The following is a 25,276-nucleotide window of genomic DNA, read 5'->3' on the forward strand; positions in this document are numbered from 1 at the left end:
ATTGTCATGGAAAAAACATAAGGGGTAACAATGTCGTTTTTTTTATTGGTCTTCATGGATAAAACATACGGGGTAACACTGTCGTTTTTTATTGGTCGTCATGGAAAAAAACATAAGGGGTAACACTGTCGTTTTTTATTGGTTGTCATGGAAAAAACATAAGGGGTAACACTGTCGTTTTTTATTGGTGTTCAGGGAAAAAACATAAGGGGTAAAACTAATTTATTATTGGTCATATCGGAAAAAAACATAAGGGGTAACACTGTCATTTTTTATTGGTTGACAGGGGAGAAACATAAGGGGTAACAATGTCGTTTTTTATTGGTCGTCATGGAAAAAACATAAGGGGTTACAGTGTCGTTTTTTATTGGTCGTCATGGAAAACACATAAGGGGTTACAGTGTCGTTTTTTATTGGTCGTCATGGAAAAAAACATAAGGGGTAACACTGTCGTTTTTTATTCGTCGTCATGGAAAAAAACATGTGGGGTAACACTGTCATTTTTTATTGGTTGACAGGGGAGAAACATAAGGGGTAACACTGTCGTTTTTTATTGGTCATCATGGAAAAAACATAAGGGGTTACAGTGTCGTTTTTTATTGGTCGTCATGGAAAAAAACATAAGGGGTAACACTGTCGTTTTTTATTGTCATGGAAAAAGACATAAGGGGTAACACTCTTGTTTTTTATTGGTTGACAGGGGAGAAACATAAGGGGTAACACTGTCGTTTTTTATTGTCATGGAAAAAAACATAAGGTGTAACACTGTCGTTTTTTATTGTCATGGAAAAAACATAACACTGTTTTTTATTCGTCGTCATGGAAAAAAACATGTGGGGTAACACTGTCATTTTTTATTGGTTGACAGGGGAGAAACATAAGGGGTAACAATGTCGTTTTTTATTGTCATGGAAAAAACATAAGGGGTAACACTGTCATTTTTTATTGGTTGACAGGGGAGAAACATAAGGGGTAACAATGTCCTTTTTTATTGTCATGGAAAAAACTTAACACTGTCGTTTTTTATTCGTCGTCATGGAAAAAAACATGTGGGGTAACACTGTCCTTTTTTATTGTCATGGAAAAAACTTAAGGGCCAACACTTGTTTTTTATTGGTCGTCATGGAAAAAACATAACACTTGTTTTTTATTCGTCGTCATGGAAAAAAACATGTGGGGTAACACTGTCGTTTTTTATTGGTCGTCATGAAAATAACATAAGGGGTAACAATGTCGTTTTTTATTGGTGTTCAGGGAAAAAACATAAGGGGTAAAACTATTTTTTTATTGGTCATCATGGAAAAAAACATAACGGGTAACACTCGTTTTTTATTGGTTGTCATGGAAAAAACATAAGGGGTAACAACAATATAAAAGCAACGCAGACTTGTATCAAAGAGCAGTCTGTCTGTACATCAGGACCTCCTCAGGGTGGGTCTCGAGGCTCCTTCACAACGGCCCTTGAAGCAGACCTGCTCACTGCTGCCCCCTAGCCAACAGGAGGGGACACTGCTACTGATGTGGTAGAAGAAGCAGTTACACACACAGGTTAATAATGGTAAACCCTAAGAATAGGACACACCACTTTGTATTGTATTTTAGGGCTTTCTCTATTTTATATGAATATTAATAAGCAGGAATGATCACATTTTGTTGCCCCGTCCTGTGAACGCACAAAAAAGTAAAAAGTAACATTACGTGCCTATTTGTATTTGATGTTCGCGACAGGGGCATTTTATACATCCCCTGGAGAACGTCTCGCGATACATTGCATATAATCGATATATCACCCAGCCCTAATTCCTGCATATTAATATTCATATAAAATAGAGAAAGCACTAAAATACCATAAAGAGTGGTGTGTCCTATTCTCAGGGTTTAATTCTACAATTGGATACTGGTTTGGATTCACTGGGTCACATGGCATGGAAGCTATTGAATATACTGCAAGTATTTTGTATTCATATATTTACGAGAAGTAGTTTATTGACGGTCCCTAAATCAGTTTCCAGCGATTCACCGCGAGGCTCTGAGAGGTGCTCTAACCGTTCTCCTGCTGCTATTGTCGGGCAAATCCCCGTGAAGTCGCGGCTGGAACTGGACTGAATATCCGTCGAATATCCAAACAAAAACTAAATTCACCGCGGTCCGTTGAGGGAAGAGAAGATTACACCGACTGGTCAGACCTGTGGTTAACCCTCTGACCAGCGCATGTTCGAGACCCGCACGTACGGCGACTAAGAAGGGGGGCTTTGAGGAAGAAAAGGTTCACTTTAAAGGAAATGCCTTATTCTTATACAACGTGAGATAGGTGTGAATAATAAAGCAATATGCAGTCCATTTCAAATCTTTATAGAAAAATGTAGATCGTGCAGACAACAGTTCACAAAATCGATATACTTTCTTCAAAAACAGGAACAAATGCTTGTATATAATTGTTGACCCAGATTTCATACACACATTTTGGACTTAATTGCGTTCTTTGAAAACACAGCAAAACTGGGTGTGAGAAACCACATGGACAATATAACTGAGAAAGGTGAAAGTAAAACTGCAAAAAATAAAAACGTATTTAAATAAAACAAAGCAACAACATGAACACCGTTTAAAGCATTTCCAAAAAGGAAGTAAAACAATATTTTAAAGCAGATGCCAGGATTACATTCTTGTCCAGCAGGGGGAAAATATATAAAGCACTTTGGTCGTTTTCAAACAAGATGATTATGCTAGCCTTTGTATGTTGTCACGGTTACTAACGAACTACAAACTGAATGTCTTCGTAATATGTTGGACGTTTGTTTGCAACCCAAAAATTCAATCCTTGCATTTAGATTTATCTATGAGTTTTGTAACATGGTACCCCGTTAGTGATTACGTAGTGCTAGCCTACTGCTAGCATACTTCGGAGAACAAACACACAAACACTTCGTCAGCAAAAGGACAAAAAAAGGACAAAAACGAAATCCAACGCCCTCTTGCTAATGTAAACAGCAACAGTGACATATTTACATTAAATGCAACCTTTTTACGACCTTTTTCATATATTTAAAGTGCACATCTCAATTCCAACGTAGGAATTCCTCACCTCTGCATAGACTATCAACTAAAAGGATGCGGGGGGCTTTTGTAATTGGGTCTACCGGTAAATGAGTAACAGTAATGTGTTGTCACAAAAATAAGCATGCCTCTTTTCGCAGCTCCTGAAACATAAAAATATAAAAATAATTGACCATCAGGCTGAGAACGTTAACCATCATAGACAAGAACATCCATATTGATCAGAACTAGAATAGGAATACTTTTTGTTTCTGTGTCCAAAAACCTAAACGTGAAACTAAGTTTGAAATAAACCCTAGTTCTTTAAAACACTGAGTGGGTAAATAAATAATGAATTGCACCAACAACAAAATAAATTCAACGAAAAAGAAATGGGAAACATCAGACGCTGTCACCGGCGAGCCGACAGACGCCCCCGCCCTCCGGCCGTCTCACCAGACCGGTTCAGACCGGTCTGGACCGCCCCGCGCCCCGGTCGAGACGGAGGGACCACCCCCGTCCGTCTGTCTGTCCGTCCTCATTGTCACGACTTGATCTTCCAGAGCTGAGGACAAACACAACAACGCGTCCGTTTACTGGAAGGACGGAACTGAGGACCACGGCACTAAAGCACTATTAGTGATAGATAGTGCTTAATACATTCAGTACATTCAACTATACATTAAGCCCCAGCACTATTAGTGATAGGGCTTAATACACTAAGTACATTAAACTATACATTAAGCCCCAGCACTATGAGTGATAGATAGTGCTTAATACATTCAGTACATTCAACTATACATTAAGCCCCAGCACTATTAGTGATAGATAGTGCTTAATACATTAAGTACATTCAACTATACATTAAGCCCCAGCACTATTAGTGATAGGGCTTAATACATTAAGTACATTAAACTATACATTAAGCCCCAGCACTATTAGTGATAGATAGTGCTTAATACACTAAGTACATTAAACTATACATTAAGCCCCAGCACTATTAGTGATAGATAGTGCTTAATACATTAAGTACATTAAACTATACATTAAGCCCCAGCACTATTAGTGATAGGGCTTAATACATTAAGTACATTAAACTATACATTAAGCCCCAGCACTATTAGTGATAGGGCTTAATACATTAAGTACATTAAACTATACATTAAGCCCCAGCACTATTAGTGATAGGGCTTAATACATTAAGTACATTAAACTATACATTAAGCCCCAGCACTATGAGTGATAGATAGTGCTTAATACATTAAGTACATTAAACTATACATTAAGCCCCAGCACTATTAGTGATAGATAGTGCTTAATACATTAAGTACATTAAACTATACATTAAGCCCCAGCACTATTAGTGATAGATAGTGCTTAATACATTAAGTACATTAAACTATACATTAAGCCCCAGCACTATTAGTGATAGGGCTTAATACATTAAGTACATTAAACTATACATTAAGCCCCAGCACTATTAGTGATAGATAGTGCTTAATACACTAAGTACATTAAACTATACAACATTAAGCCCCAGCACTATTAGTGATAGGGCTTAATACATTAAGTACATTAAACTATACATTAAGCCCCAGCACTATTAGTGATAGGGCTTAATACATTAAGTACATTAAACTATACATTAAGCCCCAGCACTATTAGTGATAGTGCTTAATACATTAAGTACATTAAACTATACATTAAGCCCCAGCACTATTAGTGATAGTGCTTAATACATTAAGTACATTAAACTATACATTAAGCCCCAGCACTATTAGTGATAGATAGTGCTTAATACATTAAGTACATTAAACTATACATTAAGCCCCAGCACTATGAGTGATAGATAGTGCTTAATACATTAAGTACATTAAACTATACATTAAGCCCCAGCACTATGAGTGATAGTGCTTAATACATTAAGTACATTAAACTATACATTAAGCCCCAGCACTATTAGTGATAGATAGTGCTTAATACATTAAGTACATTAAACTATACATTAAGCCCCAGCACCATTAGTGATAGTGCTTAATACATTAAGTACATTAAACTATACATTAAGCCCCAGCACTATTAGTGATAGGGCTTAATACATTAAGTACATTAAACTATACATTAAGCCCCAGCACTATTAGTGGTAGTGCTTAATACATTAAGTACATTAAAGTATACATTAAGCCCCAGCACCATTAGTGATAGTGCTTAATACATTAAGTACATTAAACTATACATTAAGCCCCAGCACTATTAGTGGTAGTGCTTAATACATTAAGTACATTAAAGTATACATTAAGCCCCAGCACCATTAGTGATAGGGCTTAATACATTAAGTACATTAAACTATACATTAAGCCCCAGCACCATTAGTGATAGTGCTTAATACATTAAGTACATTAAACTATACATTAAGCCCCAGCACCATTAGTGATAGTGCTTAATACATTAAGTACATTAAACTATACATTAAGCCCCAGCACTATTTGTGATAGGGCTTAATACACTATACATTAAGCCCCAGCACTATTAGTGATAGTGCTTAATACACTATACATTAAGCCCCAGCACCATTAGTGATAGTGCTTAATACATTAAGTACATTAAACTATACATTAAGCCCCAGCACTATTTGTGATAGGGCTTAATACACTATACATTAAGCCCCAGCACTATTAGTGATAGTGCTTAATACACTATACATTAAGCCCCAGCACCATTAGTGATAGTGCTTAATACATTAAGTACATTAAACTATACATTAAGCCCCAGCACTATTTGTGATAGGGCTTAATACACTATACATTAAGCCCCAGCACTATTAGTGGTAGTGCTTAATACACTATACATTAAGCCCCAGCACTATGAGTGATAGGGCTTAATATACATTAAGCCCCAGCACTATTAGTGATAGGGCTTAATACATTAAGTACATTAAACTATACATTAAGCCCCAGCACTATTAGTGGTAGTGCTTAATACACTATACATTAAGCCCCAGCACTATTAGTGGTAGTGCTTAATACACTATACATTAAGCCCCAGCACTATTAGTGATAGGGCTTAATATACATTAAGCCCCAATGTCACAATCCTCTTGACAAACCTTTTATTAGTGCTGAAGCATTTATATTAATAATAATATTTGTTATAGTAATATAACTGGTCTTAACATTCATCTTTGAGATAAGGTCGGGGGTCGGGGGTCGAGGGTCGAGGGTCGTCTCACCTTCAGGTTGAAGCCCAGCAGGTCGGAGATGACCCCGGACACGGCCGACAGGATGACCACCTGGGTGATGTTGTAGAGCAACGGGTTCATGGTCAGACCGTACAGCCGGAACGGGGCGTCCAACTCCTAGAGGGGGGGGGGGGGGGGGGGGGGGGGAGAGAGGGGGAGAGAGGGGGGGGGGGGGGGAGAGAGGGGGGGGGGGAGGGGGAGAGAGGTTAGCCAAGGTGTTTCCGGTGGGGCAGGATGCTCCAGCTGATGAAGAGCGTCAGGTGAGGAGGGGAGGAGGGGAGGAGGGGAGGGGGGGAGGAGGGGAGGGGGGGAGGAGGAGAGGGGGGGAGGGGGGGAGCACCTTGAGCAGCTTGGTGGCCAGCTTCAGCACGTTGTTCACCAGGGTCAGCTCCTCCTTCTTGTTGGGCTTCTTCTCCATCTTCAGGTAAAGGTTGATCTGGAGACAGCAACGAGCAGCACATTACATTAGTAGTGTTATTGTTATTATTATAGTTAGTCTGGGAGCCACGCATCTCAGGAGAGGTTCTAATCAGGATGGACGTCTGTCTGTCTGTCTGTCTGTCTGTCTGTGAACCTGTCTGTCTGTCTGTGTACCTGTCTGTCTGTCTGTGTACCTGTCTGTCTGTGTGTGTCTGTGTGTGTACCTGTTCGGTGAGCAGGATGGAGGTGTTGCTGTACTTCTTGCTGGTCTCTGACCCCAGCGTGACGAAGCGCAGCAGGAACAGAGAGAGGCTGCAGCACCAGATGACCAGCTCCCAGTTATAGTGACACTCCAGGAAGGGCTCGTGGACATGGAGGAGCTGGGGGGGAGGAGGGGAGGGGGAGAGGGGGGAGGGAGGAGGAGGGAGAGGAGGGGGGGGGAGGAGGAGGAGGAGGAGGAGGAGGAGGGAGGAGGAGGAGGAGGAGGAGGAGGAGGAGGAGGAGGAGGGAGAGGAGGGGGGGGGGGGAGGAGGAGGAGGAGGAGGAGGAGGAGGAGGAGGAGGAGGAGGAGGAGGAGGGAGAGAGGGAGGAGGAGGAGGAGGAGAGAGAGGAGGGGGGGGGAGGAGGAGGGAGAGGAGGGACAGAGGGAGGAGGAGGAGGAGGAGAGAGAGGAGGGGGGGGGGAGGAGGAGGGAGGAGGAGGAGGAGGAGGAGGAGGAGGAGGAGGAGGAGGAGGAGGAGGAGGAGAGAGAGGAGGGGGGGGGAGGAGGAGGAGGGAGGAGGAGGAGGAGGAGGAGGAGGAGGAGGAGGAGGAGGAGGAGGAGGAGGAGGGACAGAGGGAGGAGGAGGAGGAGAGAGGAGGGACATCAGCTGAAAGAACGTCTACAGCATGATGCTTGTTTAGGCCTCTCTAGTGTCTGCTGTATAATATTACAATATTAATATGTATCAGAGAAGAGAGATAACATCCCTCCCTCCCTCTCACAGTACCTGGGCGCAGCAGATGAAGATGACGGACAGTGTGAGGAGGAAGGCAGAGGAGACGATGACGTCCACCGACCGCTGGGGACCGCGTCTCTGCAGGACAGGAGCTCAACTAATGAACACTGGAACGTACGTGCGTGCGTGCGTGCGTGCGTGCGTGCGTGCGTGCGTACCTTGAGGTAGGAGCGTAGCGACAGCCACATCTTGATGTTCTGGACCTTCTTCAGTCTGAAGTGAGGAACCTCAGACTTCCTGGCTCTGCGGGCCGAGGTCAGGTGACCAAACAGCTTGGCAAACAGCAGCCTCTGTGTCACACACACACACACACACACACACACACACACACACACACGCACACACACACACACGTTAAAGACCAGAACTGTACAAGTATACACACACTCCCACCTATGTGGAAACACGCACACACGAAGTTTAAAGACCAAATTTGTATCTGATTCACACAAATTTACAATAAGAACCACACACACACACACACACACACACACACACACACACCTGTTTGTAGGTCCTCTCGGCCACGCTGAGCAGGAAGAAGAAGAGCCATATGAGGCAGACGCGCACCAGGAAGCTCAGCATCACCATGGCGATGACCATGGCGTCCGAGCCGGATACCCCACCCAGCGCCACGGACAGCAGCTCATTGGCCGAGAGGGTCATCAGCTGATCCAGGTCCCGGTACTGAGACAGCCTGGAGGCGGGACACCACATTTGAATGACAGACCCAGTGCGTTGTAAAACACGGCTTCAGTCAAACACACGGAGAACGGAGCGGGATTCAGCACACGGAGAACGGAGCGGGATTCAACACACGGAGAACGGAGCGGGATTCAACACACGGAGAACGGAGCGGGATTCAACACACGGAGAACGGAGCGGGATTCAGCATACGGAGAACGGAGAGGGATTCAACACACGGAGAACGGAGCGGGATTCAGCACACGGAGAACGGAGAGGGATTCAACACACGGAGAACGGAGCGGGATTCAAAACGCGGAAAACGGAGCGGGATTCAACACACGGAGAACGGAGCGGGATTCAACACACGGAGAACGGAGCGGGATTCAACACACGGAGAACGGAGCGGGATTCAACACACGGAGAACGGAGCGGGATTCAACACACGGAGAACGGAGCGGGATTCAACACACGGAGAACGGAGCGGGATTCAACACACGGAGAACGGAGCGGGATTCAACACACGGAGAACGGAGCGGGATTCAACACACGGAGAACGGAGCGGGATTCAGCACCACAAATAAATAGGATCAAACTATTTTAAAATGAGCCCAAATGTAGCGTGGCTAAATGTCTTTACTCGCTTTGAACAGACTTAAGCCTGTTGGGGCCAGGGCTCAGTCTGGAGCTCTGGCCCCAACAGACTTAAGTCTGTTGGGTGAGCTCTGGCCCCAACAGACTGAAGTCTGTTGGGGCCAGAGCTCACTGTGGAGGCCGCCCTGTGTCTTCACACTAGGAGAGGTTACCGCACCGTCACGTTAAACTGTTTAGATTCTTTTAGGCCACAGGCTGAATAAGACGTTGTACTCTGAATACAGTATCAGCCTACCTGTAAGCAAAGGGGGTCAGTCCCAGAGTGACAGCAACCAGGTTACCAAACACCTGGTAGCCAATCCCAGGAGGATACAGGTTCACCTGGAGAGAGAGCGAGAGAGAGAGCGAGAGCGAGAGAGAGAGAGAGACAGAGAGAGAGAGAGAGAGAGAGAGCGAGAGAGAGAGCGAGAGAGAGAGAGAGAGAGCGAGAGAGAGAGAGCGCGAGAGAGTCAAAGAGTGCCGTCTTGAGTAATTAAAGGACCCTATCATTTTCTTCTTCCAATAAGTAAAATGTATTAAGAGCATTAAACCTTAATCTGACCCTCCCTAGAGTGTGTGTGACGGGACAATCCACCCTAATCTCATCTCTTTCTAACCCAATCTGCTGGTGATCTGGAGTGCGAACGACACTTCATCCAATCGCCTCCTCCATTGACCTTTAACCCTCAGTGTCCCGTTGACAGCCATCAGTCCCCCCCCCCCCCCCCCCCCACTCACCTTGTTCATGATCATGCCGCTGATCTCCAGCACCGACATGTCGGCCTTCTTGCACTCGTTCCCCTCCCACACGATGGCACTAACCCGCTCCAGGCCCGGGTTAGAGCTGTGGAGCCAGGGGACGTGACCCTACACACACACACACGCAGTGACACACACACAGACGCACACACACGCAGTGACACACACACAGACGCACACACACGCAGTGACACACACACACACACGCAGTGACACACACACACGCAGAGACAAACACACACACACATTTGGTAAATATATTGTAGAAATCCCATGTACCGATAGCAGTGATGCCCTCATGCTGTTGAACAGCGCTACAGCCAACAGCATCTACGTGCTGATTGACACGCCGGCGCTGGGCCATTAGATTGGTTTTATTATCTTGAAGGTATTCTCCGGCTCCAGCTTCATTAGGTTGGTGTTATTATTATTTTATTATCTTGAAGGTATTCTCCGGCTCCAGCTTCATTAGGTTGGTGTTATTATTATTTTATTATCTTGAAGGTATTCTCCGGCTCCAGCTTCATTAGGTTGGTGTTATTATTATTTTATTATCTTGAAGGTATTCTCCGGCTCCAGCTTCATTAGGTTGGTGTTATTATTATTTTATTATCTTGAAGGTATTCTCCGGCTCCAGCTTCATTAGGTTGGTGTTATTATTATTTTATTATCTTGAAGGTATTCTCCGGCTCCAGCTTCATTAGGTTGGTGTTATTATTATTTTATTATCTTGAAGGTATTCTCAGGCTCCAGCTTCATTAGGTTGGTGTTATTATTATTTTATTATCTTGAAGGTATTCTCCGGCTCCAGCTTCATTAGGTTGGTGTTATTATTATTTTATTATCTTGAAGGTATTCTCCGGCTCCAGCTTCATTAGGTTGGTGTTATTATTATTTTATTATCTTGAAGGTATTCTCCGGCTCCAGCTTCATTAGGTTGGTGTTATTATTATTTTATTATCTTGAAGGTGTTCTCCGGCTCCAGCTTCATTAGGTTGGTGTTATTATTATTTTATTATCTTGAAGGTATTCTCCGGCTCCAGCTTCATTAGGTCGGTGTTATTATTATTTTATTATCTTGAAGGTATTCTCCGGCTCCAGCTTCATTAGGTTGGTGTTATTATTATTTTATTATCTTGAAGGTATTCTCCGGCTGCAGCTTCATTAGGTTGGTGTTATTATTATTTTATTATCTTGAAGGTATTCTCCGGCTCCAGCTTCATTAGGTTGGTGTTATTATTATTTTATTATCTTGAAGGTATTCTCCGGCTCCAGCTTCATTAGGTTGGTGTTATTATTATTTTATTATCTTGAAGGTATTCTCCGGCTCCAGCTTCATTAGGTTGGTGTTATTATTATTTTATTATCTTGAAGGTATTCTCAGGCTCCAGCTTCATTAGGTTGGTGTTATTATTATTTTATTATCTTGAAGGTATTCTCCGGCTCCAGCTTCATTAGGTTGGTGTTATTATTATTTTATTATCTTGAAGGTATTCTCCGGCTGCAGCTTCATTAGGTTGGTGTTATTATTATTTTATTATCTTGAAGGTATTCTCCGGCTCCAGCTTCATTAGGTTGGTGTTATTATTATTTTATTATCTTGAAGGTATTCTCCGGCTGCAGCTTCATTAGGTTGGTGTTATTATTATTTTATTATCTTGAAGGTATTCTCCGGCTCCAGCTTCATTAGGTTGGTGTTATTATTATTTTATTATCTTGAAGGTATTTTCCGGCTCCAGCTTCATTAGGTTGGTGTTATTATTATCTTGAAGGTATTCTCCGGCTGCAGCTTCATTAGGTTGGTGTTATTATTAGTTTATTATCTTGAAGGTATTCTCCGGCTCCAGCTTCATTAGGTTGGTGTTATTATTATCTTGAAGGTATTCTCCGGCTCCAGCTTCATTAGGTTGGTGTTATTATTATCTTGAAGGTATTCTCCGGCTGCAGCTTCATTAGGTTGGTGTTATTATTAGTTTATTATCTTGAAGGTATTCTCCGGCTCCAGCTTCATTAGGTTGGTGTTATTATTATCTTGAAGGTATTCTCAGGCTCCAGCTTCATTAGGTTGGTGTTATTATTATTTTATTATCTTGAAGGTATTCTCCGGCTCCAGCTTCATTAGGTTGGTGTTATTATTATTTTATTATCTTGAAGGTATTCTCAGGCTCCAGCTTCATTAGGTTGGTGTTATTATTATTTTATTATCTTGAAGGTATTCTCCGGCTCCAGCTTCATTAGGTTGGTGTTATTATTATTTTATTATCTTGAAGGTATTCTCCGGCTCCAGCTTCATTAGGTTGGTGTTATTATTATTTTATTATCTTGAAGGTATTCTCCGGCTGCAGCTTTATTAGGTTGGTGTTATTATTATTTTATTATCTTGAAGGTATTCTCCGGCTCCAGCTTCATTAGGTTGGTGTTATTATTAGTTTATTATCTTGAAGGTATTCTCCGGCTCCAGCTTCATTAGGTTGGTGTTATTATTATTTTATTATCTTGAAGGTATTCTCAGGCTCCAGCTTCATTAGGTTGGTGTTATTATTATTTTATTATCTTGAAGGTATTCTCCGGCTCCAGCTTCATTAGGTTGGTGTTATTATTAGTTTATTATCTTGAAGGTATTCTCCGGCTCCAGCTTCATTAGGTTGGTGTTATTATTATTTTATTATCTTGAAGGTATTCTCCGGCTCCAGCTTCATTAGGTTGGTGTTATTATTATTTTATTATCATGAAGGTATTCTCCGGCTCCAGCTTCATTAGGTTGGTGTTATTATTATTTTATTATCTTGAAGGTATTCTCCGGCTCCAGCTTCATTAGGTTGGTGTTATTATTATTTTATTATCTTGAAGGTATTCTCCGGCTCCAGCTTCATTAGGTTGGTGTTATTATTATTTTATTATCTTGAAGGTATTCTCCGGCTCCAGCTTCATTAGGTTGGTGTTATTATTATTTTATTATCTTGAAGGTATTCTCCAGCTCCAGCTTCATTAGGTTGGTGTTATTATTATTTTATTATCTTGAAGGTGTTCTCCGGCTCCAGCTTCATTAGGTTGGTGTTATTATTAGTTTATTATCTTGAAGGTGTTCTCCGGCTGCAGCTTCATTAGGTTGGTGTTATTATTATTTTATTATCTTGAAGGTATTCTCCGGCTCCAGCTTCATTAGGTTGGTGTTATTATTATTTTATTATCTTGAAGGTATTCTCCGGCTCCAGCTTCATTAGGTTGGTGTTATTATTATTTTATTATCTTGAAGGTATTCTCAGGCTCCAGCTTCATTAGGTTGGTGTTATTATTATTTTATTATCTTGAAGGTATTCTCAGGCTCCAGCTTCATTAGGTTGGTGTTATTATTATTTTATTATCTTGAAGGTATTCTCAGGCTCCAGCTTCATTAGGTTGGTGTTATTATTATTTTATTATCTTGAAGGTATTCTCAGGCTCCAGCTTCATTAGGTTGGTGTTATTATTATTTTATTATCTTGAAGGTATTCTCCGGCTCCAGCTTCATTAGGTTGGTGTTATTAATATTTTATTATCTTGAAGGTGTTCTCCGGCTGCAGTCTGACTGCCCCCTGGTGGACGGACTGCCCCCTGGTGGACGGACTGCAGCGGTCCGCAGCTCACAGTAAACCACGTCAACCTGGGACGGAGAGCAGCGCGATGCCCACCTGGTGGAACGGGTCGTCCCGGTACTCCTTCTTGACGGGGGGGACGCCCACACTCCCCCCCTCGCCCTCTGCGGAGCCACACACACACACACACACACACACACACACACACAGTTAATACCGTCATACTGGAACACACGCCCTTAACAGGATCATATCTAACCTTTGACCTGGCCTTGTTAACATATTCTGTGTATTAGCATTATGCAGCTGCTCCTGCTGTGTTGTGCTACAGCTACGCTAGGCTGTGCTACGCTAGGCTACGCTAGGCTGTGTTGTATTGTGTTATCTTGCACTATTCTGAGTTGTGTTATGACCCACTGAGTTGTGCTACGTTAACATATGTAGTGCTACGCTAGGCTACGCTAGGCTATGTAATGCTAAATGATACTATGCTACGTTAACATATGTAGTGCTACGCTAGGCTATGTAATGCTAAATGATGCTATGCTACGTTAACATATGCAGTGCTACGCTAGTCTATGTAATGCTAAATGATGCTATGCTACGTTAACATATGTAGTGCTGTGCTAGGCTATGTAATGCTAAATGATGCTATGCTACGTTAACATATGTAGTGCTGTGCTAGGCTATGTAATGCTAAATGATGCTATGCTACATTAACCTATGTAGTGCTACGCTAGGCTACGCTCTGCAGAACCTAATGATGCTGTGCGTATGCCCGTGTTGGGCTATGAGCGGCTGTGTTGTGCTACACTGGAATACGCTAGGCTAGGCTAGGCTAGGCTAGGCGGGTCCACGGACCGGTCTCGGAGGTGCAGGAGGAGCGGCACTCGGCGCAGTGCAGGAAGTCCTCCCACAGCACGTCCTCCGTCTCCGACTCGTGGCGGGGGCACTCGGAGGGGCCGGCCCTCAGCGAGGAGCAGCGCGAGCTGGAGCTGGTCCCCGACTTAGGGGCCTCCTGGGGGGGGGGGGGGGTTAGGGTTAGGGCTAGGGCTGAACCATCTGGGGGGGACGACGACACTGAGTGAAGCTAGGGCTGAACCATCTGGGGGGGGGGGGGGGGGGGGGACACACTGAGTGAAGCTAGGGCTGAACCATCTGGGGGGGGGGGAACACTGAGTGAAGCTAGGGCTGAACCATCTGGGGGGGGGGGAACACTGAGTGAAGCTAGGGCTGAACCATCTGGGGGGGGGGGGGAGACACTGAGTGAAGCTAGGGCTGAACCATCTGGGGGGGGGGGGGACACCGAGAGAAGCTAGGGCTGAACCATCTGGGGGGGGGGGGGACACTGGGTGAAGCTAGGGCCGAACCATCTGGGGGGGGGGGGGGGGGGACACTGGGTGAAGCTAGGGCCGAACCATCTGGGGACGACGACACTGAGTGAGGCTAGGGCCGAACCATCTGGGGGGGGGGGGGACACTGGGTGAAGCTAGGGCCGAACCATCTGGGGAAATAGTCTAATGGACGGTGTGCGTCTGGGTGTGTGTGTCAGTGTGTGTGTGTCAGTGTGACGTGTGTCAGTGTGTGTGTGTACCTCCACTGTGTAGTGCTTCTTGTAGTGGGGGGGGGTCTTGCGGTTGCGCAGCGTGCAGTCGCTGGTCTTTCTCTCCCCCCCCCTGCGGGGGGCGCTGTAGGCCCCGGGGTCCTCCTCGCTGGACGCCTCCTCGGACACCGGCTCCTGACACACACACACACACACACACGTTAAGTTCAGAGATCACACGTTGTACAACTAGCCAACCTTTGCACAAATACAAGTCTTCATTTCTTTTTTTTCATACCCAAACGAAACCCACGAGAGTGTGTGTGTGTGTGTGTGTGTGTGTGTGTGTGTGTGTGTGTGTGTGTGTGTGTGTGTGTGTGTGTGTGTGTGTGTGTGTGTGTGTGTGTGTGTGTGTGTGTGTGTGTGTGTGTGTGTGTGTGTGTGTGTGTGTGTCACGGTCCCGCTACCTTGGCGCCCACCGCCATCATCCCCGTTCCCCGGCTGGCGTGCGTGGGGGGCGTGGCCTGGGCGGTGCTCCAGCACACCTCCTCCGTCTGCGGCAGCGAATCACAGCGGGCCTCGTGGAGCTGAAGCCCCTCCTCGCTGCTCCGATTGGTCACGCGGCCGTCCAATGACACGTAGCCGTTGTCCGTCTCCGTGTATTTATCGATGGACATCTTGGACTTCTTAGACCTGAGGGGGAGGGGGGAGGGAGCGAGGAGGCAAGGGAGCAAGGAGAGGAAGGAGAGAGAGAGTGAGGAGGAGGAGGGTAATGAGACGAGGAGCGAACCGAGAAGTGGGACAAAAACAAAGGAGAAAGGGCGGGAAAAGGAAGTCGAAGGAAGAATAGAAAATAATAAAAAATACCGATAGAGGAGAAGAAGAGAAGGTCAAATGAAATGGTGTGGACCAAAAGAGATGAATGAAAACATGAGTTTGGGGTCAGAGTAGGAGATGCCCTCGTGTCTCCGACGGTATCCTGAAGCAGACGTGGCGCAGAACAACATGGGGGAGTAATAAAGTGCACTCTCGGCCTGGCTGTGAGTGCAGCAGACCATCACTGCTGCTACTGAGTGCCAGATGAAGCACTAGCATGGGGCTGAGTACTACTGGGACTGGCACAGCACATTGACTGCTAATGACCAGGCCTGCCTTAGGCCTAACGGGGTCAGAGACACTGGCTGCACCATACCCCTCTCAGTGGTCCTGCTCTGAGGAGGCCATTAAGACGCCTCAGAGCTCCTCCGTGGGTCAGCTGGGCTGCAGCCCCCACTACCCCGTCAGCCCCCACAATGCAACGGGAGGTTTCATGCACACAAAACCGTGAGCAGGATTAGGATTTTCCTACAGAATCATTATTTCAGTCGAGCAGTTTAAACGATACGGATGAACTGGAGTAGAATAAAGGAAACGTAAAACCAGAGATCTCTGGATATCCCATGAGAAGCACTTTCTGTCTGATCGGACGGCAGATTCACAATTCATGTTCAATTAACTTTAAAGGCGGTTTGTGGAAGGATGTTGCAGTGATGAAGATTGGATTTGGCGTAATGAAAACAGGGTTGGGCTTTAGCTTCAAGCTTTTTGGTACATTTATTTCAAATTAAACTTATTGGTAGTAAAAAATAAGACAATCTGATCGATAATACATCTGGAATGAAATAATTATATCAAAATGTAATTGATTGATCAACATATTAAAGTGAAGCCCCGCCCTGTTTGGCCTTGTTCATATATGACATATATGACAGATAAATACGGCGGGAAACAGAGATACACACCCAGCTGTACAGAGATCATGCCAGAAATCTTGGAAGAGAGAGGCCAGGCTGAATGTGGGGCTGGCAGAGTGTGGCGCCCCCCGGTGAGTGCTATCGGTAGTGCTAGAACCATCGCCTTCCCTATGTGCCTCCATCTGAGAAGCCTTCCTCAACCTCCTTCAGTCAGGAGGACAGAGGAGAGGGAGGGAGGGAGGGAGGGAGGGAGGGAGAGAGAGAGACAAGCGCTCAGACACCGAGGACCCCGAGGCTGGGGGAGGAAGGAGTGCGTGAGGCGTCTGCGCCGCCCGTCGCCTAGCAACCACTCTCTGTGTTCTGGTTCTGGCGCGTATTCATCCGTTTAGTCCCAGTTCACCCTTTAACCAGAACCCCAATTTAAAAAAGATAATGACTTTGCATCTTTTATTTGATCATAGATAAATATAAATTAAATAAAAAAGAGTATCTTGTAAGGATATCCCGCCCACCCAAGAGAACTGTCCAATCAGAAGACAGAGCAAACACACTCCTCCCTTCCTTCACACAAGATGGCATCCTCCAATTTTCCTCCCAAAGGTCAGAAAATCGCCTTCACTGTTTCTACACACGCAGACAGACAGGGGGACGCAGACAGACAGGGAGACGCAGACAGACAGGGCGACGCAGACAGACAGGGCGACGCAGACAGACAGGGGGACGCAGACAGACAGGGGGACGCAGACAGACAGGGCGACGCAGACAGACAGGGGACCAGACAGACAGGGAGACGCAGACAGACAGGGGGACGCAGACAGACAGGGGGACGCAGACAGACAGGGGGACGCAGACAGACAGGGGGACGCAGACAGACAGGGAGACGCAGACAGACAGGGGGACGCAGACAGACAGGGAGACGCAGACAGACAGGGGGACGCAGACAGACAGGGCGACGCAGACAGACAGGGCGACGCAGACAGACAGGGGACCAGACAGACAGGGAGACGCAGACAGACAGGGCGACGCAGACAGACAGGGCGACGCAGACAGACAAGGGGATGCAGACAGACAGGGCGACGCAGACAGACAGGGGACCAGACAGACAGGGAGACGCAGACAGACAGGGGGACGCAGACAGACAGGGCGACGCAGACAGACAGGGGGACGCAGACAGACAGGGGGACGCAGACAGACAGGGCGACGCAGACAGACAGGGGACCAGACAGACAGGGAGACGCAGACAGACAGGGGGACGCAGACAGACAGGGGGGACCAGACAGACAGGGAGACGCAGACAGACAGGGAGACGCAGACAGACAGGGGGACGCAGACAGACAGGGGGGACCAGACAGACAGGGGGACGCAGACAGACAGGGGACCAGACAGACAGGGAGACGCAGACAGACAGGGAGACGCAGACAGACAGGAAGAAGCAGACAGACAGGGGGGACCAGACAGACAGACAGAAGCAGACAGACAGGGGGGACCAGACAGACAGGGAGACGCAGACAGACAGGGGGGACCAGACAGACAGGGAGACGCAGACAGACAGGGGAACGCAGACAGACAGGGGGACGCAGACAGACAGGGGACCAGACAGACAGGGAGACGCAGACTGACAGGGGGGACCAGACAGACAGGGAGACGCAGACAGACAGGGGGACGCAGACGGACAGGGGACCAGACAGACAGGGGGACGCAGACAGACAGGGAGATGCAGACAGACAGGGGGACGCAGACAGACAGGGAGATGCAGACAGACAGGGGGACGCAGACAGACAGGGAGATGCAGACAGACAGGGGGGACCAGACAGACAGGGAGACGCAGACAGACAGGGGGGACCAGACAGACAGACACACGCAGACAGACAGGGGACCAGACAGACAGACAGACACACGCAGACAGACAGGGGGACCAGACAGACAGAGGACCAGACAGACAGGGGACCAGACAGACAGGGGGGACCAGACAGACAGGGGACCAGACAGACAGGTGGGACCAGACAGACAGGGGGACCAGACAGTCAGGGGGACCAGACAGACAGGGGACCAGACAGACAGGGGACCAGACAGACAGGGGGACCAGACAGACAGGGGGACCAGACAGACACGGGGACCAGACAGACAGGGGGACCAGACAGACAGGGGGACCAGGGCTGCAGAACAGAGCAATGGGCCGATGCACCTGGCTGCCATCTTGGTTCAGTCTCGGTTCTTAACGCCAGAAGTGACGGAACACGCGTCAACCCTTTGGTTTCTATGGCGACGTGGAGGACATCATCCAATCATAAGAGAGTCAGATGGGTGCTTTGTTTGATAACATGGATCTTAACAGCTGCTGAGCTGAACCAGAGAAACAAGAGGAAGATAAACGATACACCATGGAGAGGAAGCCACGCCGCGGGGACGTAGCACGCAGCACGTAGCACGTAGCATGCAGCGGGGCCCTCCCCCTTACCGTGAGCTCCTCCTGCCGTCCCGTCCTCCGGGGCCCCGCCCCCTCGGCAGCGCCCGGAGCCCCGCCCCCGGCGCTGCAGAGGGGGCCGCCACGGGGGCCGGCGCGCCCCCCCACGGGGCGGGCGGCACCACGGGGCCCGCCCGCGAGCCATTAGAACCAAGATGGCCACCGGGGGAATAGGGCCTAGGGAGAGGCCTACTGAAGGGGGCCGGGGAGATAAGGGGGGGGGGGGGGGGGGGGAGGGGGGTGAGACATCAGAGCTGTGGGGTGAACCCGGACACGACTCACCGCAATCCCATCAGAGAACGGAAACGCTGCGTCTCTGCAGACGGTCTCTTAATACGTACGGGCCGCGTCCCGTCGCTGTGGACTGACGGGGTTCATACCCTCACCCCCCCCCCCCCCCCTGCCCCCCCACACCACTAAGCACCTCGAGAGGAACCGTGTAGAAACACAAACAGATATTCATCCTCCCTCTATCCCACGCCCTAACTCTAGCTCTCCGTTAAACCCCTGCAGCCCACACTCCCTCCCTCCCTCCCTCCCCTCCCCTCCACACCCCCAGACCGGCCCCGCCCCCCCCCCCTACCTGCGGCGCTTGCCCCCTGAGCTGGAGGGGGGCTTGGGGGTGCGTGTGGAGACGATCTGGCAGTGCACCGTCCCCAGCAGCAGCATGAGCCAGCTGGCCCCGAACACCTCGGTGGCCGGGATGCCATGGGGCTGAGAGACCAGCGCGTAGAGCACGGCCGCCGACACTGGAGAGGGAGGGGGGGATTAGATTAGGAGAGAGGGATTACATTAGATTAGATTAGGAGAGAGGGATTAGATTAGGAGAGAGGGAATACATTAGGAGAGAGGGATTACATTAGGAGAGAGGGATTAGATTAGATTAGGAGAGAGGGATTAGATTAGATTAGGAGAGAGGGATTAGATTAGATTAGGAGGGAGGGATTACATTAGATTAGATTAGGAGAGAGGGGTTCGATTAGATTAGGAGAGAGGGATTATATTAGATTAGGAGAGAGGGATTAGATTATATTAGGAGAGAGGGATTACATTAGATTAGATTAGGAGAGAGGGATTACATTAGATTAGATTAGGAGAGAGGGATTACATTAGATTAGGAGAGAGGGGTTACATTAGATTAGGAGAGAGGGATTACATTAGATTAGGAGAGAGGGGTTACATTAGATTAGCAGAGAGGGATTACATTAGATTAGATTAGGAGAGAGGGATTACATTAGATTAGGAGAGAGGGATTAGATTAGATTGTGGAAAATTGTGTTGGATTGAAGGAATAACAATTATCTTAGTTACATAAATATAATGGTTGTTTCTGCAGTATAACAAAAAGTTCATCATCAAATATTCGGGAAAAAACGCATGCAGAGAACTCAATGGTCATGGGGTCAGTGTTAGCTTTAGTAAACATCCGCAACCACAAAGGCCATGATATGGAAATAGGGGAGCTTAGTCAAATCTTTGTCAAGGCAAATATATGAATAAACATGAGAAGGGGATGAGACTGCGGTAATTTTATGGGGATGTGCAAAACCAAACGTCATAAAATGATTTAAATAATTGAGCCTCAAATGGAGGAAACAGTGGTAACACGGGAGTGTAGCAGTCGCGTAGCGTTGCTGTAGTATATTATAGCATAGTGTAGATTAGCATAGCTGTAGTGTAGTGTATCTGTAGTGTAGCGTAGCTGGAGTGTAGCATAGTGTAGATTAGCATAGCTGTAGTGTAGTGTATCTGTTGTGTAGCGTAGCGTAGCTGGAGTGTAGCATAGTGTAGATTAGCATAGCTGTAGTGTAGTGTATCTGTAGTGTAGCGTAGCGTAGCTGGAGTGTAGCATAGTGTAGATTAGCATAGCTGTAGTGTAGTGTATCTGTAGTGTAGCGTAGCTGGAGTGTAGCATAGTGTAGATTAGCATAGCTGTAGTGTAGTGTATCTGTAGCGTAGCGTAGCTGGAGTGTAGCATAGTGTAGTGTATCTGTAGTCTAGTCTAGTCTAGCTGTAGTCTAGTCTAGCTGTAGTCTAGTCTAGTCTAGCTGTTGTCCAGTCTAGTCTAGCTGTAGTCCAGTCTAGTCTAGCTGTAGTCTAGTCTAGTCTAGACTAGTCTGGCTGTAGTCTAGTCTAGCTGTAATCTAGTCTAGTCTAGCTGTAGTCTAATCTAGCTGTTGTCCAGTCTAGTCTAGTCTAGCTGTAGTCCAGTATAGTCTAGCTGTAGTCTAGTCTAGTCTAGCTGTAGTGTAGACTAGTCTAGCTGTAGTCTAGTATGGTCTAGCTGTAGTCTAGTCTAGTCTAGCTGTAGTCCAGTCTAGTCTAGCTGTAGTCTAGTCTAGCTGTAGTCTAGTCTAGCTGTAGTCCAGTCTAGTCTAGTCTAGCTGTAGTCTAGTCTAGCTGTTGTCCAGTCTAGTCTAGCTGTAGTCTAGTCTAGTCTACCTGTAGTGTAGACTAGTCTAGCTGTAGTGTAGACTAGTCTAGCTGTAGTCTAGTATGGTCTAGCTGTAGTCCAGTCTAGTCTAGCCTAGCTGTAGTCTAGTCTAGTCCAGTCTAGTCTAGTCTAGCTGTAGTCCAGTCTAGTCTAGTCTAGTCTAGCTGTAGTCCAGTCTAGTCTAGCTGTAGTCCAGTCTAGTCTAGTCTAGCTGTAGTCCAGTCTAGTCTAGTCTAGCTGTAGTCCAGTCTAGTCTAGCTGTAGTCTATCTAGTCTAGCTGTAGTCCAGTCTAGTCTAGTCTAGCTGTAGTCCAGTCTAGTCCAGTCTAGCTGTAGTGTATCTTGAGCGCAGTGTCGCAGTGAGTTCCCGTCATACCACCACCATACCTTGCAGCAGGTACAGCCCCAGCAGCAGGAGGAAGATGGCCCTGGAGGTGACCTGGATCCACCAGCGGTAGAAGAAGGGGAAGAAGACCACCCTGACGATGCCCTTCCTGGTCAGCGAGGTCCAGGGGCTCTCGGGTTTGGCCTTGGCAAACGCAGAGCCTGACACACACACACACACCAAGGTCAATTCATAGGCAGGTATTATTAGCAAGTGATACAATACCATGTGGAAGGAATACATTGTTGTTAAGAACCCACAAACACACACAGTCTCTCTCTAGCTAACACACACACACACACACACACACACACACACACACACACACACACACACACACACACACACACACACACACACACACACACACACACACACACACACACACACACACACACACACACACACACACACACACACACACACCTCTAACCAGATCCACATCGATGAGGTCTGGTTTGACATGGCCCGTCTTTTTCGGCTTGTTCCTCAAGCCCTGCAGAGGGAGACAGAGAGTCAAATATTAACAACAGCCACAGCTAGTGGTCAGATCAGAGTGATAACATAACAGATGCATGTTATACGACAGCGCACACACACTCTCTGGTTGGGGGTGTCACACCGTGCATTGGGCCTATGAACACACACACTCTGGTTGGGGGTGTCACACCGTGCATTGGGCCTATGAACACACACACTCTGGTTGGGGGTGTCACACCGTGCATTGGGCCTATGAACACACACACTACAGCAGCCTACAGCACTAGGTGAGGTAGGGAACGGAGGACTGTGACTCAGTGGCTCTGCCAGCTGGGCCTCACTGACAGCTAAACGGAGAGCAGGTACAAACAAGCTGCAACAACTCATTGTCGATCAGTGGCATTATACGCTCCAAGGCGGGGCTGTTGAAAGATTGGAACACTTTTGGGAAGCTGCCGACCTGACATTGAGCTGCGACATTTGACTCACGGGAAAAAGACCCCAGCAGTCCGGGAGGCGGGACCTCGTGAACTGGTGCTACGGCCGCTAGATTAGCACATGGCCGGGCTGTTGAAGCAGGCGATGTTGGTGCCAACAGAACGCCAGGCTTCATGGCTCCCTGCTTAAGGGAGTTCAGTACGAACAGTCTCAAGCCTGTTTCTCCATGGGGGGGGGGGGTGAATGTTGGTGCTTATGTGGTGGGGGGGGGGGAGGCTATTACTTGTTGCCAAGATTGGTGCTTAATAGGGGCTAGGATTGGTTAGCATGTAGTGCTAAGATTGGTGATTGATAAACGCTAGTATGGTTAGCATGTAGTGCTAAGGTTGGTGATTAAGGACGCTAGTATGGTTAGCATGTAGTGCTAAGGTTGGTGATTAAAGACGCTAGTATGGTTAGCATGCAGTGCTAGGGTTGGTGATTAATCGGTGTGATGTTGGTGATTCCTGGCTTCTGTTGTTTCCTCAGTCAGTCAATGGAAGGGTTCTTATCGCCGAGCAGCATGCTGACTCAGGCTGTTTATGGGTTCTGTTGGGAAGTATACTGACACAGTGGTGCACACACTTCCTGTCATTGGGATAACATTTCCTCCTCTAAAGATGTATGAGGTGCATTGTGAGTGCGTGTGTCTGGAGGCGCCTTTGGGGAAGGTGCTGGTCCAGGCTGGGTCAACACCTGCAGTAAAACTTTACGAGCAACTCCAATTCCGTCTCAATGTCTTAGAACCAGAACCAGAACTCTTTGCGGTGTTTTCCCTTTAGTGTGCTTGGATATTTTTTTGTATTGTTTTTTAAAAGCTTTGGCCATGTTATGTTTTTTCCCCATGCCAAAAAAGCTCTTTTGAAAGGAGTGGTTGTGAAAGAGAGCGACCCAGAGCGCCAGAGAGCGCCAGTTCCCCGCTACGTTCCCCGGTACGTTCCCCGGTACGTTCCCCGGTACGTTCCGCGCTACGTTTCAGGACCCTTCTGCATCCTCAGACCCGCGGCCCGACCCCGACACCGGGGAACGGCTGCACATGCCCCAACATCGACGGCCCGTTTAGGATCTCCGAGCTTCCCGAGGGACGGCCTGGGAGTTGGCGTGGAGTGGCACGATCGAGGAAGCGGGGTTACCGCGTATAAGACGAGCGCTATGGATTTATCTGTGCTAATATTGACACAGCGTATGGCCCAATCACAGCGGGCGTTATCAGTGAATGGAAGGGCTCTTTATCTGTGAACAGCGCGTTGGCTGCTCCAACACGCTCAATAAAGGGAGAGGAAAGGACGAGGGAGGACCGACCAGATGAGAGGAAAGGACGAGGGAGGACCGACCAGATGAGAGGAAAGGACGAGGGAGGACCGACCAGATGAGAGGAAAGTGGCGAGGGAGGACCGACCAGATGAGAGGAAAGTGGCGAGGGAGGGCCGACCAGATGAGAGGAAAGGACGAGGAAGGACCGACCAGATGAGAGGAAAGGACGAGGGAGGACCAACCAGATGAGAGGAAAGTGGCGAGGGAGGACCGACCAGATGAGAGGAAAGTGGCGAGGGAGGGCCGACCAGATGAGAGGAAACAGGGAAATTCCCTTGGATTCAAATTCAATGTTGTTCTTTCGATTCTATTCCTTCTAATCTTTTCTATTCTTTCTAATTCGGCAGCATCACATTCAAAAACAAGTTCTATGACAGCAAGTTCAAAAATGTGTCACTCAAAAGAGGGTTTTTTACGTGTGCTAAGGCTTTTAAGTTACGTGCCAGCACGGCACCAATGTTGCCATCTGAATGTTGGGCCAGACGCGATTCTCTCGTAGCTTTTAAGCCTTCAAAACAAATACTCAACAAGACTGAAGTCTACTTTCTGTGCCAAAGTACAAAAAGTACAGTGATTATAGAGTGTACTGCGTGGAAATAGGATATCTGCTACATTAAAACCATTAAAGCTAGACTATTTGACCACTTGGTTATCCAACGGGGGGAATCCGAGGTAGCCAGGCGATGCTTCACAGGATGGTTAAGCTTTACAACTGATGTGCAGGCTCATAAACAGCATAGCCAGAGCAGCAGGGGCTGGAAGGGTCACAGAGCTAAGCTACCAGGATAAACGGGTTACATAGCCGAGCTACCAGGTTAGAGAGCCACAACAGCTCACACATGGGCCGGAAAAACTGAAACGCATGTAAATCAATTTACTGGACAACTGTGTGTGTGTGTGTGTGTGTGTGTGTGTGTGTGTGTGTGTGTGTGTGTGTGTGTGTGTGTGTGTGTGTGTGTGTGTGTGTGTGTGTGTGTGTGTGTGTGTGTGTGTGTGTGTGTGTGTGTGTGTGTGTGTCGTTTCCACATGACAGCATAAAGGTCCTTCTGTAACCGTTGGAATAGAACATGTTCTATGTGGGTTAGTGTGCGTGTGTGTTGAAG

The 25,276-nt window shown here is 47.3% G+C and overlaps 1 protein-coding gene across 6 annotated transcripts in view; it reads right to left on the reverse strand.

The window, feature by feature from the left end:
- Positions 1–1,266: 1,266 nt before the first annotated feature.
- The window catches only part of LOC130381864 (protein PHTF2-like), a 49,552-nt gene continuing 25,542 nt past the window's right edge, over positions 1,267–25,276 (reverse strand). Inside the window, exons 5-21 of one of the 6 annotated variants that reach the window (XM_056589674.1) lie at positions 22,329–22,398; positions 21,905–22,063; positions 19,667–19,832; positions 16,668–16,823; positions 15,354–15,579; positions 14,938–15,081; positions 14,205–14,361; positions 13,440–13,507; positions 9,748–9,876; positions 9,266–9,351; positions 8,197–8,389; positions 7,851–7,982; positions 7,684–7,770; positions 6,919–7,074; positions 6,615–6,710; positions 6,266–6,391; positions 1,267–3,601 (exon numbers count right to left, since the gene is read on the reverse strand). In XM_056589674.1, coding sequence (XP_056445649.1) covers positions 3,581–3,601; positions 6,266–6,391; positions 6,615–6,710; positions 6,919–7,074; positions 7,684–7,770; positions 7,851–7,982; positions 8,197–8,389; positions 9,266–9,351; positions 9,748–9,876; positions 13,440–13,507; positions 14,205–14,361; positions 14,938–15,081; positions 15,354–15,579; positions 16,668–16,823; positions 19,667–19,832; positions 21,905–22,063; positions 22,329–22,398 — 2,172 coding nt within the window. In that variant the 3' untranslated portion in view covers positions 1,267–3,580. The remainder of the gene's footprint in view (positions 3,602–6,265; positions 6,392–6,614; positions 6,711–6,918; positions 7,075–7,683; positions 7,771–7,850; positions 7,983–8,196; positions 8,390–9,265; positions 9,352–9,747; positions 9,877–13,439; positions 13,508–14,204; positions 14,362–14,937; positions 15,082–15,353; positions 15,580–16,667; positions 16,824–19,666; positions 19,833–21,904; positions 22,064–22,328; positions 22,399–25,276) is intronic. The other 5 variants (XM_056589675.1, XM_056589673.1, XM_056589676.1 and 2 more) reach the window with 5 other exon arrangements.

This window comes from Gadus chalcogrammus, chromosome 4, assembly GCF_026213295.1.
Source record: "Gadus chalcogrammus isolate NIFS_2021 chromosome 4, NIFS_Gcha_1.0, whole genome shotgun sequence".
In the NCBI taxonomy this organism is placed as follows: domain Eukaryota; kingdom Metazoa; phylum Chordata; class Actinopteri; order Gadiformes; family Gadidae; genus Gadus; species Gadus chalcogrammus.